This window comes from Plasmodium chabaudi (genome assembly GCF_900002335.3).
Source record: "Plasmodium chabaudi chabaudi strain AS genome assembly, chromosome: 11".
Classification (NCBI taxonomy): Eukaryota; Apicomplexa; class Aconoidasida; order Haemosporida; family Plasmodiidae; genus Plasmodium; species Plasmodium chabaudi.
Genome location: NC_030111.2, coordinates 1,276,500 through 1,295,006, shown reverse-complemented (window position 1 = coordinate 1,295,006; position 18,507 = coordinate 1,276,500). Strand labels below are relative to the sequence as shown.

The 18,507-nt window shown below is 23.3% G+C and overlaps 3 protein-coding genes across 3 annotated transcripts; all 3 read right to left on the bottom strand.

Annotated features, from left to right (window-relative positions):
* Positions 1–295: 295 nt before the first annotated feature.
* Positions 296–5,599, bottom strand: PCHAS_1135600 (conserved Plasmodium protein, unknown function; the record flags this gene model as incomplete). Its single annotated transcript, XM_016798680.1, has 1 exon — positions 296–5,599. One exon carries the CDS (start codon positions 5,597–5,599, stop codon positions 296–298), a length of 5,304 nt encoding a protein of 1,767 aa, XP_016654058.1.
* Positions 5,600–6,759: 1,160 nt separating this feature from the next.
* On the bottom strand, positions 6,760–7,583 carry PCHAS_1135500 (ADP-ribosylation factor, putative; the record flags this gene model as incomplete). Its single annotated transcript, XM_016798679.1, has 3 exons — positions 6,760–7,113; positions 7,209–7,318; positions 7,457–7,583. The coding sequence occupies 3 exons, from the start codon at positions 7,581–7,583 to the stop codon at positions 6,760–6,762; spliced, it is 591 nt and encodes a 196-aa protein (XP_016654057.1).
* A 784-nt stretch (positions 7,584–8,367) lies between these two features.
* On the bottom strand, positions 8,368–17,760 carry PCHAS_1135400 (conserved Plasmodium protein, unknown function; the record flags this gene model as incomplete). The annotated part of the gene is made up of 1 exon (XM_729155.2): positions 8,368–17,760. One exon carries the CDS (start codon positions 17,758–17,760, stop codon positions 8,368–8,370), a length of 9,393 nt encoding a protein of 3,130 aa, XP_734248.2.
* Positions 17,761–18,507: the final 747 nt, after the last annotated feature.

The following is an 18,507-nucleotide window of genomic DNA, read 5'->3' as shown; positions in this document are numbered from 1 at the left end:
CTAATGATGTAAACATTTATTATAACGTGGTTAATAAACAATTCAAATATGGAAATATAAATAATTTTTCATGCATTACAAATGAAATTAACAAAGTTGTAAATTACTAAAGTACCTTTAAAAAAAATGTACCAATAAAAACATAAAAATAAAAATCGATAACATCACATTTGGTATATCAATAATGTGACTTAAAAAATATAAGCATAAGCATGCATATACATAATGAATATATGCGTGTTTATATATAGCCAGATATTCATATAGGTTAATATATATATTTCCCTCTTTTAAATTATCTATGCAAACTTCCAACACCGGCAGGGGCAATTCTCAATACATACACATTTCCTCGACGTCTATCCAATCGACTAACACGTTCGTGAGCTCGAACATTAGATATTAAAATTTCTCTTATGTCATCTATAATTTCTCTTTTTACTTGATAAAATGAATGTTTTAAGAAATCAACATTTGTCTCAACAAACGTTGTATCTATGACATCCATATCTAACCAAGCATATTTATCAAAAGAGAAATAATAAGTATCTTTTTTATTTGTTGACGATTGATAATGATATTTATTATTCATTTTAATTGGAAAATGCTGACTTCTTGAATTTAAATTATAGAATTCTGTATTTTGTGTAGTTTGGCGTAATAATGTTGTTTTAAATTTTTTAAAATAATCAAATAATTTAAATATTTTTCTCGATTTAAAAGTGTTTAAACTGGCATCACTAAACTCTATTGCTTTCATAAAATTTTCATTAGTAAACTTTTGAGAAATATCCTCTGACATAAATGATGCATTATTACGGTAGTTATACATAGAATATTTTGCATTACTTTTATTGTTATAAAAATTTCCAGTAGTAGATACATTGTTTTCATTAGTGGTAGTACACATATGACTACTATTTTCAACTATATCATCGTAGTTATTATCATTTTTTTTTGAGGCTATGCTTAATGATTCATTGCTACTTTTTTGTATCGAATAGTTTTTATGAAAGGTTTGTAGTTCATTCTCTTCTTGGATATTGGGGGGTTGGTTATTAATAATTTTAGAGTCAACATATGATGAATTTGCGAATATAGCGTGATCATATATTTTATATTTTTCATTATTATATCCTGTGAAAACATTGTTAAACTCTACAGTTCCATTTAAGCAATCTTCATAATTGTATATTTTGTATAATGGCAATTTTAATTTAAATATACTTTTTCCAAGACATTTTTCTCTATTCCATGTTTCGGAATACCGTAATGCCTGATCTCTTGTATCTCCATACATAACAATATGATTACAATGACTCCTCAATAAAAAAAAATCTGTTTCTAAAAATTTATCTAATGAATAGTCTGGATTTAGTAGTATAATAGTTTTGACAATAATCTGGTTCTTTTTTGTTTTGCTATTATTTATTTTTTTTTTTTTATTCTTTGATTTTTTTTGAGTACTCTTATTGGAATAAATCTTTTCTCCTTCACCATTTTCTTCAGTTTTATCACTTTGAAAACATCCTTTAGCTTGGGTTGTATCACTGTCATTGCTACTGATATTTTCTTGTTCTTCAACATTATGAATATTACCAATACTAAAATAACTATTTGTGTTTAATTTAGATTTATATGTTCTTTTTTTATCATGGTTAGTATCTGAAAACTTTGCACTATTAATGAATTTGCTTTTGCCACTATTTCTATGTTTTCCAAATTTTGATTTTTTTTTTTTTAAAACATTATAAAATAAGCCATCCTTGACACAGCTAGCGAAACCATTAAAAAAAAGTCTCGACCCACAAGAATGACTTATTATATGAACATTTTTAATACCCCAATTAATAAGATCTTGAATAAATTTTTTAAATGAATCACCTAATATAGCCATTTCTGATCTTTTCTTTGCTACAGGATATGAAAGAGCTGAAAAAATTCCCCACATCGAACCTTCCCAATGAAAAACAAACGGTTGAATATAAGACGGTAATTTTGAAAATGACACTAAATGGGCTAATTGGGAACAACCATGATGTAATCTAACATTATAACCATGTATATATATAACAATTTCATCAGGAATAATATTTAAATTTCGTTTTAATGATAAAGGTTGCCATCCGTCAACTACAATTTCCTCTTTATGGTGATGTCTATAATTTTCCCATTCGTCTTCTTCAGCAAATACTTGTGCAATTGTTTTATTCCTTTGCGAATTAAATCCTGTTAAATTTGCACCATTAAAGCTGGCTATTGAATCATTTAAATTTTTCATTTTTTTAACCAATGAATTAAATATTTTTGTATTTTCACTTTTGGGTGGTTGTTTCGGAGTTACGTCGTTTTTACTATTTGATGATCCATTTAACAATCCATTTGTTCGATAACTTTTTATAAAACCTCCAATTTGTGTACCTTTCTTATTTTTAAAATGTGCTTTTTTTAATGATATATTTTGATTATTTTTTCTATCTTTTAAAATTAATATACTTTTATTATATTTAGATTTGCTATCATTTTCTTCACTATTATAGAAACCCATTGATTCTTCATTCTTACTATTTAAATTCGTAGTTAATCTAGACTCGGCAGATGATGGAAATATGGCAGGGCCATTCATGTTTTTACTTATTCCAGATTTGGCGTTTGTATTGATTCCAATATGCTCGCTACTTTTAATTTTATTATCATTACTAATATTGATGCTAATATTTTTATCATCCATAATTTGGTTCCCAACTAAATTATGTTCCCTAATGCTCTCTTCGTATGTCTCGCTTTCCATTTCAGAGTCGATATGCCTCTTAGCTCCTATAATAGATTTCTTTCTAAATGTATGTTTTAAATTACTAGTATATGCATCCTCGTTAATGACCATGCCGTTATTAGACTTTCTTTTCTTCTCAGTTTGATGAAAATCGATACAATAATCGTTGTTATTTTGTTTGGTTTGTTGGGAAGGACTATTTTTGTTCTCATTAATCAAATTGATATCGTCGTCATCTTTACTGCATTCACTGATATAAGCAGATTTGTGAACTTCAATATCCTCGATTTTTTTGCTCATTTTGTACGGATATATATTATTTGTTTCCGTATTTAATAATTCATCAGAAATACTATTAGTATAATGTGAATGAGAAAGCAAATTATTTTGAAATAAATTACTTTCACTATCATTATTATTGGTAGTATCTAATTGGGTATTATTTATTGTTTTTATATTATTATATATGTTTTTATTATCAATATCTAAACATTTATTATTTTTTTTATTTTTTAAATTTATATCACCTGTGATAATATTATCACTAAATTTTTTTTTTCCGTCATTTTTTTTCTTTTTTCCCCATCTTTTTTTTTCCTTTTTAGGAGTATTGACTAATCTAATCACTACTTCATCTAATATACCATCTTTTCTTTTTATAGGAGTAGTTCTGTAATAGTTATGAACTTTTAAACTCATGGTAACATGATCTAATGAAACCATACAATTACTTAAAAAATTTTCAGTGGGTGTACTACTATTTACTTTTAACATGTTAAAACACCATTTTAAATCGTATGTTAATATATCTTCATATGTATCTTTTAATATATCTTTGATTATAATATCATATCTATTATTTGGCAATCTTCCATTTTCATTTTTAGCAATTTTCGGATTAAAAAAGTGCGTTAAAGGAAAATCATTAAAAAAATGCCCACTAATAGAACATTCTGTGCACGATACACCATATCTAACATCAGACCAATCTTTACCTATACATGCCGCAAATCCAACTCTTGTGTTTACAAATAATGATCCAGTGCCAACTTCTTGTGAAATAAATGGGCCAACTGGATACCCATGAAACCAAAAACCTCTTAGCTTTTCACCAAATGAATGATCTTCTATCCATTCTCCATATCCATGAGGTTTTCCATAAATATCGGTTCTTCCTTTATATCTTAATTGATGACTAAATGGTGCTTCATTTATATGATTTGGTCGCATTTTTAAACGTAAATTTGAAAACTTTTCGTAAAAACAGTTTATAAGACGATAAAAAGATCGATATGCACATAAGCATAAGCAACAGAAATCGTTTCCACACATTCCTGCAAGATCATTATATCGACTTATAGTTATATTTAATTTATTTGTTGATACTTTTTTTTTTAATATCCTGCAATGTTCGGTACAAGGACAAAAAAATCCATAAAGTGCTAAAATCGGACCAATATATATTATTATTTTTACTATTATTATTAGAGATAATTGCACTATTCCGTATATCATTAAAATGTGTTCACCCTTGGAATTTTCAATTTCTTCATTATTATTTTTATAAAATATTAATAATATAGATGCACATATTATAAATATATAAGATGCATATATAGGCCAATGTAAACTTAAGCGCGTTTGAAACTTTGCAAACATTATTACACCAATAATAGCCAATGCGGCTTCGACAAAAAATAAAAATGATGTTTGAATTTCAAAACTTATACTTAATTTATTATTTTCAAGAGATATTTTAAAATATTCCCACGAAATTAGTATTAAACAAAATAGTGTTATCATAAAAACAATCTTTTTTGATATTGGTTTTCTTATTCCATTAAATCGTCTTCTTAATCGTCTATAATCCATATATCGAATTGTATATATAAGCCAATCCATATTTTTTACTTCATTCCGTGTGTATTTGTTCATTTTTCCATCAGTATCACTTTTTACTATACCATTCAAATTATCTATCTCATTATTATTAATTTTTTTTCTCCTTTTTCTAATAAAACAACAACAATTTTCTTTTTCTTCTAATTCAGTATTGCTAAAATCACTTACATAAGATTCATCACTGTCGCTGTAATCAGAATAATCTTTCTTTAAGCTTGTTTTCTTTTGGCCGTATTCTCCAAAATAATAATATCCGTCTTTATCTTTGTTATTAGATCGGCTTTTGTGAGCTACATTACTATGTAAAGGATAAGATCGAGAATCATTACTATATGTCGAAGAACGATTAATCGCACAATTATTAAGTTTGTTATTAATTTCATCATTGCTTATGCTTATTGAATCTGTGATATCTTTTTGGCGCGATTCAATATGAATATTTGTTTTATTTTTTTTCAAACGCATTTCACTTTTGTTCGATTTTATATACATACTTTCATATTCATGATTTAAATAGTTCCTATCATATATACTATTTTTTTCAAATTTTCTATTTTCTTTATTTTCACTATTGTTTAGTAAAAGACTTTTATCATATATGTTTTCACTTTCTTGTTTAATCGCCTTTAATAAACTAGTATCGACTTGAATCAATTCCTTCTCTTCATTTTGAATTTTATCACTATTTTGTTCATAACTACTATTATCAATTGATAATGAATTATTGGTATTATTATTTATTTTTATTTCTTTTCTTGTTATTATTTTCCCCATTTCTTCTTTTGTTTTATTTTCCTTTGGGGCTTTACATTTTATTTGATTATCGATAAATTCTGAATCATTGACTCTACTAGTTATATCTTTGTTATCATTATATTGCACATTTTTATTGTCATTATTATTAACATTTTTAATTATGCTCATTTTTTTGAATTTATATGTTTTTCATTTTTCTTTACGCCGTTTCATATTCAAATTTTATCTTCTCTTTTATTTTCCCTATATTTTTTGATTCTTCATTGTTCTTTTTCTATAGTTTTTTATATCTTTCATTTATTGGAAAACTAGCTGCACCGTTATCTCAATAAAACATAAATTTATAATATGATTGAAAATTTTAAATATTTTTAATTATTTTTCTCTATCGATAATAGAATTTATTATATCGAACGTTTTTTCTATCCGCATATATAATATATAGTTTTTTAGTAACTTTATTAATTATGAATTATTTATACTTATTCAGTTTAGGGATGTATATGAAAAAATTTATAATTTTATAATTTTTTTTACACACCCTTTTTTTCTGTTACTTTTCACGGAAAAAAAGGAAGAAATTAAGATTAGCATAAAAATAATTAGATAAAAGTTTTCAAATTATTATAAAAAATGCAAAATTATTTATATTATCACATTAATGCTAAGTAAATATGTACATATATATGTTTAAAATTATTTCATAAAAAGAAAGCTTTCAAATATAATTTTCCGTTTTATTTATAGCGCATGATTAATGATACATACAAAAAAAAATTACAAAAAAGGCATACTCATGCGTTATACTTTTAACATATTCATGCACATATATAAAGCATGTATATACATTTTTTTTGGAAAATGTTAATTTTTATAAAAGATTTATCATATAAATATTCAAAATATCATATAAAAATTAAAAATATACACAAAAAACATACATTCATTTTATATTTTTCCTTAATATATACCCTTTAATTTAAAGCCCTAAAAATTACAGACGAGCTTCTTTAATTTAATGAATTATATAACCTTCAGTTTGCATAAAAAAATTTATTCATATAATTTTTTATCCACATTTCCATGGATATTTTTAAGTTTGCATTAAAAATATTCATCTCATTTAAAGGTGTTATCATACCTTATTGTATTTTTCATTGTCCCAATTTTCCGCACACACATATAGTTACTTGGCTTGTCATTAAATGAAAAACGAGCATGCTATGCTTAATTCGTTTATTATTTCATAATGCAGTTAAAAGATTATTACAATCTATATCTAAAATGAATTTGCAATTTAGTTAGTAATACTGGTTTTATTTTATTTTTTAAAAATAATAAGAAATTTGTTGTATTAAATTCATCCAGTTTTTGTCCAATTTGCAACTTTTGCAATCTAAAAAAATATGATGAATTCTATTTCCATAATTATCAATCAAATCCTTAATTTTATATTTAATTAGTAATTCATTTTTAGTAGTTTCATCTATTTTATTCACTTCGTTAAAAGTATTAAATACTAAAACTATGCACGATGTTTGCAAACATTCATCATTTAATAATAGACTTATGAGTGAATTGTTTTCTGTTACTGCTTCATCGGATATGTCCATTATGTTAATAACGTATAAAACTGCATTTACCATTATGTTCCGATAAATTAGTTGCCATATATTTCTCATCTACAAAAAGTGAAGTAAAAAAAGTTGAAACAAAACAGCTTAAAAATAAAAGATAGAATAAATCAATAAACAAATAAACATCAATAGAAACTAACTATAGTGTTTCCTGAAATGTCCCAAAAGCCAATTCTTCCATTCATCAATTTAATTTCTTCATAGTGATATGATATTGTTGGTTCCATGCATGAAGTTATATTTGACCATTCTTTTATAAAAAAAAAATGCACACACATGTTTATATTTTTTAATATATATTTTGATCTAAAGCATATGCATGTTCAACTAAGCATATATATAATTTTTTCAAATACTTTAGACATGCTTTCTAAATTATTTTACTAACCTGGTATAATGTTATGATATAATAATGTTGTTTTCCCTGACCCATTAAGGCCTAAAATTAAAATATTATATTTTTTAGTATCAGGGTTCTTATTTTTTATAACACTGTTAGTTGCAGCGTTCCCCATTTTATATACAAAAAAATGCACATATATTATAACTTTGAAAAATGCATCATTAACATTATTTTTTTTGAAATTTTTGTTTTTTAGGGGTATTAAAAAATGTTTATTTATTTTAATTTAATTTCAACAGGTTGATTAAAAATATATATGCGATAAATCTAAAATAGTATGTGTCTATTGTGTATAATTTTCACATGTTTATGCGTATTTTGTTTAAAAAAAATTATATATTATTTTAATTGAACCAAAAAAATAATGCTATAAAAAAAGGAATAATACAAAATAAACAAATTTTAATTTGTATACACAAAAAAATAAAATATCATATATATAATTTCTTCATATAAAAATTACCACAAAAAAAAATACAGTGATATAATTTTTGCATAAAAGTTTACAACTGCACCATTAGTGTTCTGTGTGAAATAAAAAAAATCCTAGAGTTCACAAATGAAACATATGCAACATATGTAATACCGAATAAAGGGAAAAATAATATGTATAAATAAAAAATAGGATGGAAAAATATATGAACATATTAATGCATGTATTAATATTGCTATTATTTTTTTTTACAACCCACGTTTTCAGTTAAATATCAAATTTATACCGCTGCCCCAAATTATGTATAGCCTTTGTAAAAAAATAAAAAATGCGTATTTTTATTTTCTCCTAATAAATGTTTTCATAAGTTTAATAGTAAATTAGGGGATTTATAAAAATATCAAAGGATATTGATCAATTTTGTTTAAATTAACAAGATAAATATCTTATATGACCCATATAATCATATTGTTTTTCTTTTATTATGTTTATAATTCCCTGTGTCCTGTTTATTGAGAGCAAGTGTGCCGTCATTTTTTTCACCGCATTCATTCGAATTATTATTACAATTAATGTCATTCCCTGAATAAAGATTATTATCATCATTATTATTACCAGTATCAGCTTCATGATTTCCTTGCACAGTATATTCATCCCCCTTATAATTGTCAAGGTGATTATTATTGTCATAGTAATTTGATATGTCATTATTTATTTTTGTTGTTTCCTTCTCAATAAAATTTTGAATATTTGAGTTATTATTTTGTCTATAAAAATTATACAAATTTGTGTAACTTTTTATTTGTTCTGAAAATTTATTTGAATCCATTAATTTATGTATTAACGATTTTAATAAATAAACAAAGTTATCGTTATTATTTTTGATTAAAATTTGAAAATTATTATTAGTGTATTTCAGTATAGAATCAATTTTTTTATCTAAATGGGTTTCATTGAAATTGGTGTTGTATTTACTACAATCGGTATGAACACTATTAAGAATAGTTTTTATATCGAATGAATCTAACAAATTATTGTTATTATTTAAAACATAAATTACAATTGATAAAATGTCATTTAACTCTGTTATATTAGGCATTACATGAAAGTGCATACTTTCTAAGAATACTTGCTCATATTTAAAATTTGATAATTGCACAAATTTAAATAGCCTATTGTCATTTATAAATTCTTTGAATATATCATCATTTTTATTATAGAGTTGTGAAATTTGGAAATTGTTTTTGAATTTTAAGCGTAATTCTCTTAGTTCACAAAAAATGTCCTTAAAATAATATTCATAAGAAGATTCAGAATTAATTATATTTTTGGTATTATAAATATTGTTAAAATAATTATTCTTATTATTTGTCTCTCCATATTTCTTTTCAACAACCTCTTCGTATTCTTTATATATGTAAAGTATAATATTCTGAAATAATTTTTCATTAGTGCTATTTACTAAAACACCATAAAAAAATTGTTTAATAATATTATAGAAATTCCAGCATTCTATATTTATATGTTTCCAAAAGCTTATATTAATTTCAAAATGGTGTAAGAATATATACTTAATTTTATATGTCATATTTTCATTATTTGTATCTATTGTATTATCTACATTATTTATATGATTACACATTTTATACGAATCAGCATCATCATCATAAGTATCACCATAATCTGAAACAACACCATTAGTTAATTGTAAATCTGGTTGTAAAAACTCTTCGTCCTTTTTATTTTCGTCGAATTTCGTTATATTGGGAATATTGCCTTTCTCATTACTATTGTCTATAATGATAAAATTTTCATTGTTATCTCTCTTATTAATGTTTACTGTGCAACTATTTATTTTATCATTATTGTTATTAACTTGATTATAATTAACCCTTATATTATCCTCATTATAATCACAAATATTTATAGTATCAATTTTATTAGATATTGTATATGATTTGTTGTTAGTATTAATATCATAGTATTCTATAATTTCAGATACTATAAGAGAAAACAAGTCTATATTCTTTGAATTTATTACAATATAATTTTTATTTTTATCTAATATATTTAAAAATGTTGAATGATTTAAAGAATAAAAGATTGGCAAACTTTTCAAATACAAAATATTATTACTATTAAATTTAATATTTAATAAAAATCGATTTAAAAGAGTATTTAAATCATTGCTATTTAATATGCCCCATTTTAAATATTTAACATTTTTATATAATGATAACATAAGATCTTCATAATCATTTATTAAATATTCCCCAATTATTGTATTACTTAGTAATTCGGCATTACATATTTTCCTATATCCCAATAAAAATAATATTTCTTCGATATTATCATCTTTAAATTTATTTCCTATTATGTTTTTTATATCGCATATATTATGAACATACATATATTTTTTGTCTAATTCATCAGATTTGTTACTATCAAGGGTTATTAATAATCGAAACTCTTTTAATTTATTTAAAAAATTTGTTCCTTCGCTTTCATTATATAGTTCAACAATCATATGTAACAATGATTTGTTGTAAACGATTATTTTGAAATCATATGGAATTTTTATCGCATTATACATGAGACCCAAAGGGCAATCTTTTTCTTTGCCTTTATCATTCAATTGTTCGCTTTTATTATCTTCATTCATATTAAAAGAGTCACAATAATGAAATATATGGGGGTAAAGATTTCCATACAATATGTTAGTTAAATTTTCAAAGCTCAATTTAACAATGATATTTGCATCTATTAATAAAGAAAGACTATATACTGAATACAAACCGGCATTTATAAAAGTTATTTCATTCAAATTAAATAAGTAAGAATATTTAGAATAATATATTTGACTGTTTTCATCGTATTTAATAAAATTGACGCAATCAAAATTATAAAATAAATCCGAATTAAAATCGTTATTTTTAATTTTAATAAAGCTATTTACACATGTAATTTTTGTATCACTAAAATTTTTATTGTTATATGAAAAAGAATGAAATGTGTTGGTATTGTAATCAATACTTTTAGTATCATCATCTTTATTGCTCATTCCATTAAATTTCTCCAAATCGCTATTTACTATATCACTAACTATTTCATAATTTTTTGTTTCATTACTTTTTATGTCACTTTCTTTTATTTCATTATATATACTTTCCTCTTCGTCTTCACAATCCACATATTTATGTATATTTCCTTTCAACTCCAATATGTCGCAATATAGGATAACGAGTAGTGGTATATTTGTTACGCATTTTACTAATCCAATCATTTCATTATTTTGTTTAAAATCAGAAAAAATATAATCAAATAAATACAAAATTGTAGATAGATTTTTTTTGTCTAAGCATTCTTTTATAAAATGTGTAAATGCCAAAAATGTTTTTCTTATTGAATTTCTTAAAAGTACAGGTGTTAAGTTGCAAACTTTGCCATAGTTTTTATTTTGATTTGAATCATTATTTATAGTGCTTTTAGAATTATATGGTTGATCTTTTTTAATATCTAAAAGTAAATTAGTGTTGTCTTCTATATTTTTTTTCACTCTTTCATCATTAACAATTATAATATCAAATTCTTTATCAATTATTTCAGTTGAATTGCTTTTATGCTCACTCCTATTATTATTATTATTATTATTATCATTATCTTCGTTGACCATTTTATGCAAATGAATAATATTGTCGATTTCAAAATATGGCAATAAAATAGTTAGACCTAAATCTAACATGAAAAATGTTAGCGGATTTAAATATTTGCAGAATGGATATATATTAATACAGTCATACATATTGTCCCAATAAAGTGAATATATGCTATCCCTTTTTTTAAGACAGGGTAATATCTTAAGTTCATTACAATTCATAAATACATGTTTGATAACATGACAAAATAAATCATTTTTATCATAATTTTTAGGGATGAAATTAAGATATTTATTTTTAATAATTTTATAAATTTCATTGAAGTTTTTTATATCATTTTTATTTATTTTGTATATATAAGAAAATGCCATATTTTGTTTATCATCATCAACATTATTATATTCAGAATCATTGCAAATATTTGTTCGACGATTTATACAGTTTTCTTCTGTGGTTACATTTGAGTTGGTATCAAATTTTGCTGTTTTTTTTTTCGTGACCCATTTATCTTTGTGTTTATATAATATTTTGCTTGTATCATGTTTTAATAGTTTCTTTACAGCATTTCTATGAGCTAGCTTTAAAAAATTATTATATAAATTAGATATGCTATTTATAGCAACTTCAAAATTTTTTACATTTTTCAATTTTTTTATATTACAATTGTTCTTCAGCGAACTCCATTTAATATGCATAGGTAAGTTATCAATAGCATAAATTGCATTCAAATTCTGAAATAAAAAATGTTTACGAAATAATTGATAATGTTCAAAACATATAGATATGCCTACATCATTTAACAAGCCTATTATCCATCTGCTTGATTTATTTCCACTATATATTTGGCATTGTAAAAACATTTCTAAATTTTGATTTACTGATGAATTAAAGTTTTCTTCACCATCTATTTTTATCATATTTTCATTTGATTTACGCTCTATTTTTTTATCATTGTCTTCTACCTCTTTACGGCTCTTGTAAAATTTTTCTCGTAGCTGAAAATGATTTTCAGACATCGTTAAAACCAAACTTGTTAATTGCTCTACTTTACCATCAATTTTTATAAAATTCAGTTTAACAAGATTTTTTGAAAAAAGTAAAAATTTTTCATTAAATTTTTTACATTCTAAAAATGCTTTCTCAATGTATTTAATATGTGATAAAACAGTATCGCTTTTATACATACGAATTAATATAATATTACTATAGTCACTACCATTCGTTTCATTTTGTTTATTTATAGAGAGCATTTTCCCAATATCTAATTCCGTTTTACCTTTGTGAAGTTGGTTCTTCTTATTTATTTCCTCTATTGTTTTATTATTTTGTAGAACTCTATGCATTGTATTAAATTTTTTTAGTTTTGATTCCTTCTGTTTGAAATTTGCAACGGTTAATGTTCTACGAAGGTTATCATTGTTATCTTCATTTTTTTTATCATCTTGAAAATAATTATAGAAAAAAAGGTTTTTTAAAACTTCTTTGTCCTTATTATTAAAGGAACAACTTTTCTTGTGTAATTTTTTCTTATTTTTTACTTGATCATTTGGTATCTTATTTATTTCTGAACAATCAGTACTCTTTATATCATTATTTCCATCCAATTTATCTACATTGCCATAATATATATCTAAAGGATTTACACTCATATTATCTATACATAAACTATTTTCGTTTTTCATTTCTGCATTAGTAAACCTATTTTGATAGTCTAAATGGTTATCATTTACTTTATCATTACCGTTATTGCATTCTTCATTAACTTTAGTATACCATTCAAAAAATTTATTATTATTAAATACCAATAAGTTGTCTAATATGGAAGAAAAGTTTTCGAACAGATATAAACAAATTAAATCGGTGCAAGATTTAAAAGATTCTGCATTATTATTTTCTGCATTTATATATTCTTTATAATTTAAAATATTGTGAGTATATGCATATTCAATCAAATCGTCTTTATTAAACAAAAAATCTTCGTATATTTTTTTTTTTACTTTTATGTATAAATACATACGTGCCATTTTAAAAAAGGGTTTTGGAATATAATCCTCTTCAAATGTCCTTTTATCAATAATAAAATTTACATCGAAACACCCGATATCATCTAAAAAATATATTAAATTTTTTATGTCTTTAAATAAATTTGGTTCGCTTATTTTATTGCCCTTATTTTCTACTTTTTTTTTTGAAGATTTAATGGTAGAATTCTCTTTATTGTGAGCTTTATTTGTGTTATTAGTTTTATTTTTTAGTGTCATAGGACACTTTCTTTTTAAGCTGGTGTTAATGTTTACAACGTTTTTGCTGTCCTTCAATGAAAACTTTATTTGTTTCTTGTCATCGATTGTTGATTTGGTCATTATTCTTTTATTAATATTGGTAGCAACTGTTGTGGTTATGCCTTTCTTTTTTTCTGCATTAAATTTGGAATACTTTCGAGTTATTGTTGCGGTCGACGAAAATTTTACACTCGACTTTTTCTCTGTAGTTTGTGATATTTTTAATCCATCTTTAACCGATTTAATATTCATTTTGTTACTAATTGGATTACACGATTTCAGTGTTTTTTTTCTCACGATTTTAGGAACAGATTCTGTTCGTTCAACTGTATTTTGTTCTATTGCTTTTATTGGAATATTCAACAAATTAATAATATTTTCTTTAATATCCTTATGAATCACGTTTTTATCCTTTGTCTTTTTATATTGAACCGAATTTTTAATATAAATGCACTCATCCTTTTTTATTAAAGCATAGTTAATATTTGGTAAATATATTTTTTCAAAGCATTTGCATTCTAATGGTTTATTTAGGATTTCATTGCTAACCATTTTTTTATTACATGAAATATTTGAATTTTTCATAGGACTTAATTTTTCGATTTCTATGAAGTTAGATATATTAGACTCGTCACAAATTGATATATCAATCATGTTTAATGTATTAACATAAGACATTTTTAATAATCCAGTTAATTGCATATTTCTATCTTCTTTAAAATTATCATTATTTATTTTATTCTCATTGTTATGGCTTTTCATATATTTTTTATTGTTATTAAAGCTATTTCGAATCTTATTTAAAATATTAACCAATTTAGAATGCTTTAATTTTGATTGAATTCCACTAAGACTCATTAAATTTGGATATTTTATTTTATATAACTTTGGTAGCTCACATATAAACAAATTTAAAGGTATACTATTTCTAAGAGAAAATACATTGTTACTTTTCCAAAGTTTATTTTTAATAAAAAGAAATTTATTTTCTTTAATGAAATCTTTAAATCTTTCATACTCATCCGTTTTTATATCTTTTTTATTTTCTATTGTTAGATTTATTGTTTTCATTGTGTCATTTTCTTTTATTTCGTTACATGTCTTATTGTTTATTTTATTTTCAGAAACTATAAAATGTTCAAAATATTCATAAATATCTTCATAAATTTTAGAAATATTTTGAAAACGCATATTTGTAGAATTATTCATTATTATTTCAAAATGATTCATTACATCGTTTAATTGTGGCCTTTTCTGTAAATCTAACAATTCACATAATTTTGATGATATCTTTATATTGTCAATACAATAACATTTTTGTTTTAAAAAAATTACATTAAAATACTTCTTATCATATCCTTCATTTATCCTAATAAAATCTGTAATATGTGTATCATTCATATTTTCTGTTATATCATTGGAATTGTTATTTTCTGCATTAAGAGGATTATTACTTGTAATGTCATCATATTCAATCTCGCATTTTCCTTTTTTTATATTATCACAAGAATTGCTACTTAATTCGGATATGCTACTAGAATTTAATTCATTACTATTAATGATTTTTATTGTGTCTTTTTTTTTCAAATTACATGAAAAAGAATTATGAGAGTCTTTATTTTTTGGTACCTTATTATTCACCGCTGTATCATTGTCCAATCGAACATAATTATAGTTTTTACTTTTATATATTGGTAAAAAGAATATATTTTTTAAATCATTTAATATTGTAGGGTTTTCCAAATCAATTATGTTTTTTTCTAATTGGTAAATTATTTTATTTAAAGTTGTAATCTTATTTTCGTATCCCATAGCGCTAAAAAATAATTTATCTAAATCTAATAAAATATCATGTATATTATCATTTAATTTATATTCTTCATAAATGACTGTTAGACCTAAAAGTCTGAGCCTCTCAATGTCTTCATTTTTTATTTTATCCATAAATTCTATTGATATTAAATTTTCATTACTAATAGTATGCCGTTTAATTTGATCACAATTATCATATTCACCATGTATGTTCTCATTATTGGATTTTATATCTATGGATTCTTTATAATATTCCTTATCCATAGAAAATACTAATTCGCTGATTTTTTTTAATTTTTTATTCTGATTGGGAAAACATGCAACACTTCTTAAATCGTTGTCTATATTTTCAGATTTTAATTGTACAAGATAAACTAATATAGGCAAAAGGTTTTCAAAATGCACATGCTCAATATTATTTATAATTATTTCATGCAAAAATTTACATTTTTTATTTTTTTCTAACATATTTTTTACTGAAATATTTTTATGAAATAATTCTATATTATTAATAATGTCACTAGGAATATCATCTATATATTTTAGATTATACCCCAATATTTTCTTAATTAAGTTATTACTTTCTATTTTTTTACTTAGTACATTCAAATGATAATATATAGCAGTTTTTATTTTGTCCTCTAAAAAAATTATATTGGCTATTTCAGAGTGCTCCATAATATCTGATATTCCCATCTCAAATATATTTTTTAATTCACTTGTAACAAATATGCACTCGCTAAAATTTATCCATTTCTTCCCATTGTAAATTAATTTTAGGTTTTTTTCCTCATCAAATATTTCATTGTATATCGAATATATGAGTTGGTTAATTTTTCCTTTAGACGTAATATCTAATAAAGGAAAGTATGATGAAAAATTATAATTCCTATTCGAAATATTTTGCTCTCGTAGTAGTAGTAAAAATTCTATGTATGCATTGCATATTGAAGGAATTAATCTACTATTGCAAATATCACTTATTAATATATTTTTATTATTTTCGTCTTTTATATAAATTGAAAGATTTCCAAACATATTAATAACACTTGTAGACACAAATTCGGAAATATCTAGTTTATTATATATATCAATATTTGGGGTCTTATCGTATAATTCTTCATGGTCTTTATACAAAAAATATATACGCAGCATTCTATCATAAATATTGTTATCAATTATGTCATTGTCGTATACAATGTATTTAGAAAAAACATGCTCAGTACTATATTCTACACCATAATATTTTATATCTTTCTTTATCAATTTTTCTCCTTCTAACGCAGAAATATTTTTATATTCTATATATTTTTTCCATTTTAAATTGAAATTATTATTAATATTCATATCAATAATACTTACATTTTTACAGTATATAATAAACCATGCTGTGGCATTTCTTATTTTTTCAACAAATTCATTTTTTTCTGAATTAACTTCAAATGGCAACTTTATGAGAGATCCCGCAAACGAATCAATAGTTTGTATATTTAATGATTTAAAAATATTTTCTAATCTCCCATTTTTTAATTCACAAATATCAATATTACTATCATATCCTTTTCCATTCGTTTCGATAGTATTACCATCTGATGATTTGCACATAATCAATTTATCTTTTGTTGTTTCGAATTCTTTTAAATTAAGTGAAGATTCATATATATTCATTCCTAGCATTTTGGGAACCATATTAACGTCAACTGTTCCATCATAATAAATATATATTTCAAAATATTTTTTCTCATTTTTATTTCTAGTATTATTGTCATTAATAGGATAATTTTTATATGCTCCTTTTTCAGCTATATTATGATTCAACATATATTTTTCCCTACCATCTGGTATTATACTGTCTAATTGGTCATTTGAAGCATGGTCATTTTCTAGCTTTCCGTATTGGATTTCATTTTCATATATATTTTCTTGAACAATGCCATGTGATACAGTGTTTGGTGATTCATCGAAAATAAAAATCTTAAAGCGCTTAGCGCTTTCCAAATTAGAACAATCTACATATTGCAAAATATTTAAATATTCATTTATTTCCTTATTTTTAACGTATATTTCTGCCAAATACTTGCATTGGTATAACTTTATGTTATTCATATTTATAAATAAAATTGTCTTATTCTTGTTTTCATATCTCTAAATGTGTGTTAAAGTTTTACTAGCCAAATAATATACTATTAACTGGTTTAAAATCAAATAAATTAATAGGGGCGCATATTTTGGTATTTTAGGGTTACAAATGTGAAATATCAGGTGAAAAAAAATAAAATAAAATATAATAAATAATAATAATATAACCATATACCATAATTTCAAATTTATAAATTTTTGAATGTAGCAAAATAAATCATAATGTAACACAGACCAAATGTTATCCAAATAACATTATTAATTATTTATTTATCTTTAAAAAATTGTAAAAATTAAAATAATATATATTATTTTAACAATACATTGGTCTCATACCAAATTATTATTTTTTTCATAAAATGTATATATAAATATTTATGTGTGTAAGTAGAATTAAGTCTAAAAAATTATAAATAAAAATAATAAAATATGTTTTACACATAAAGTGCATGAAAAAATATAACCGGTATTATACAAAAAAATTGCATAACAGGATTTATATAATATTATGTTATATCAAATTATAAAAAAATTAAGGTGTAAACTTTCAAATATTAGCTATCAAATTTTATCAGCTTACCTAATATTGCAATATTATTCCTTCATTATTTATAGTTTTGTTGTGTATGCTCTTTTATCATACTCTACCCATGTATCTTTTATGAAAATTCACACTTGTGTAAACAGCTATTACTTTTTTTTATTAAGTAGTAT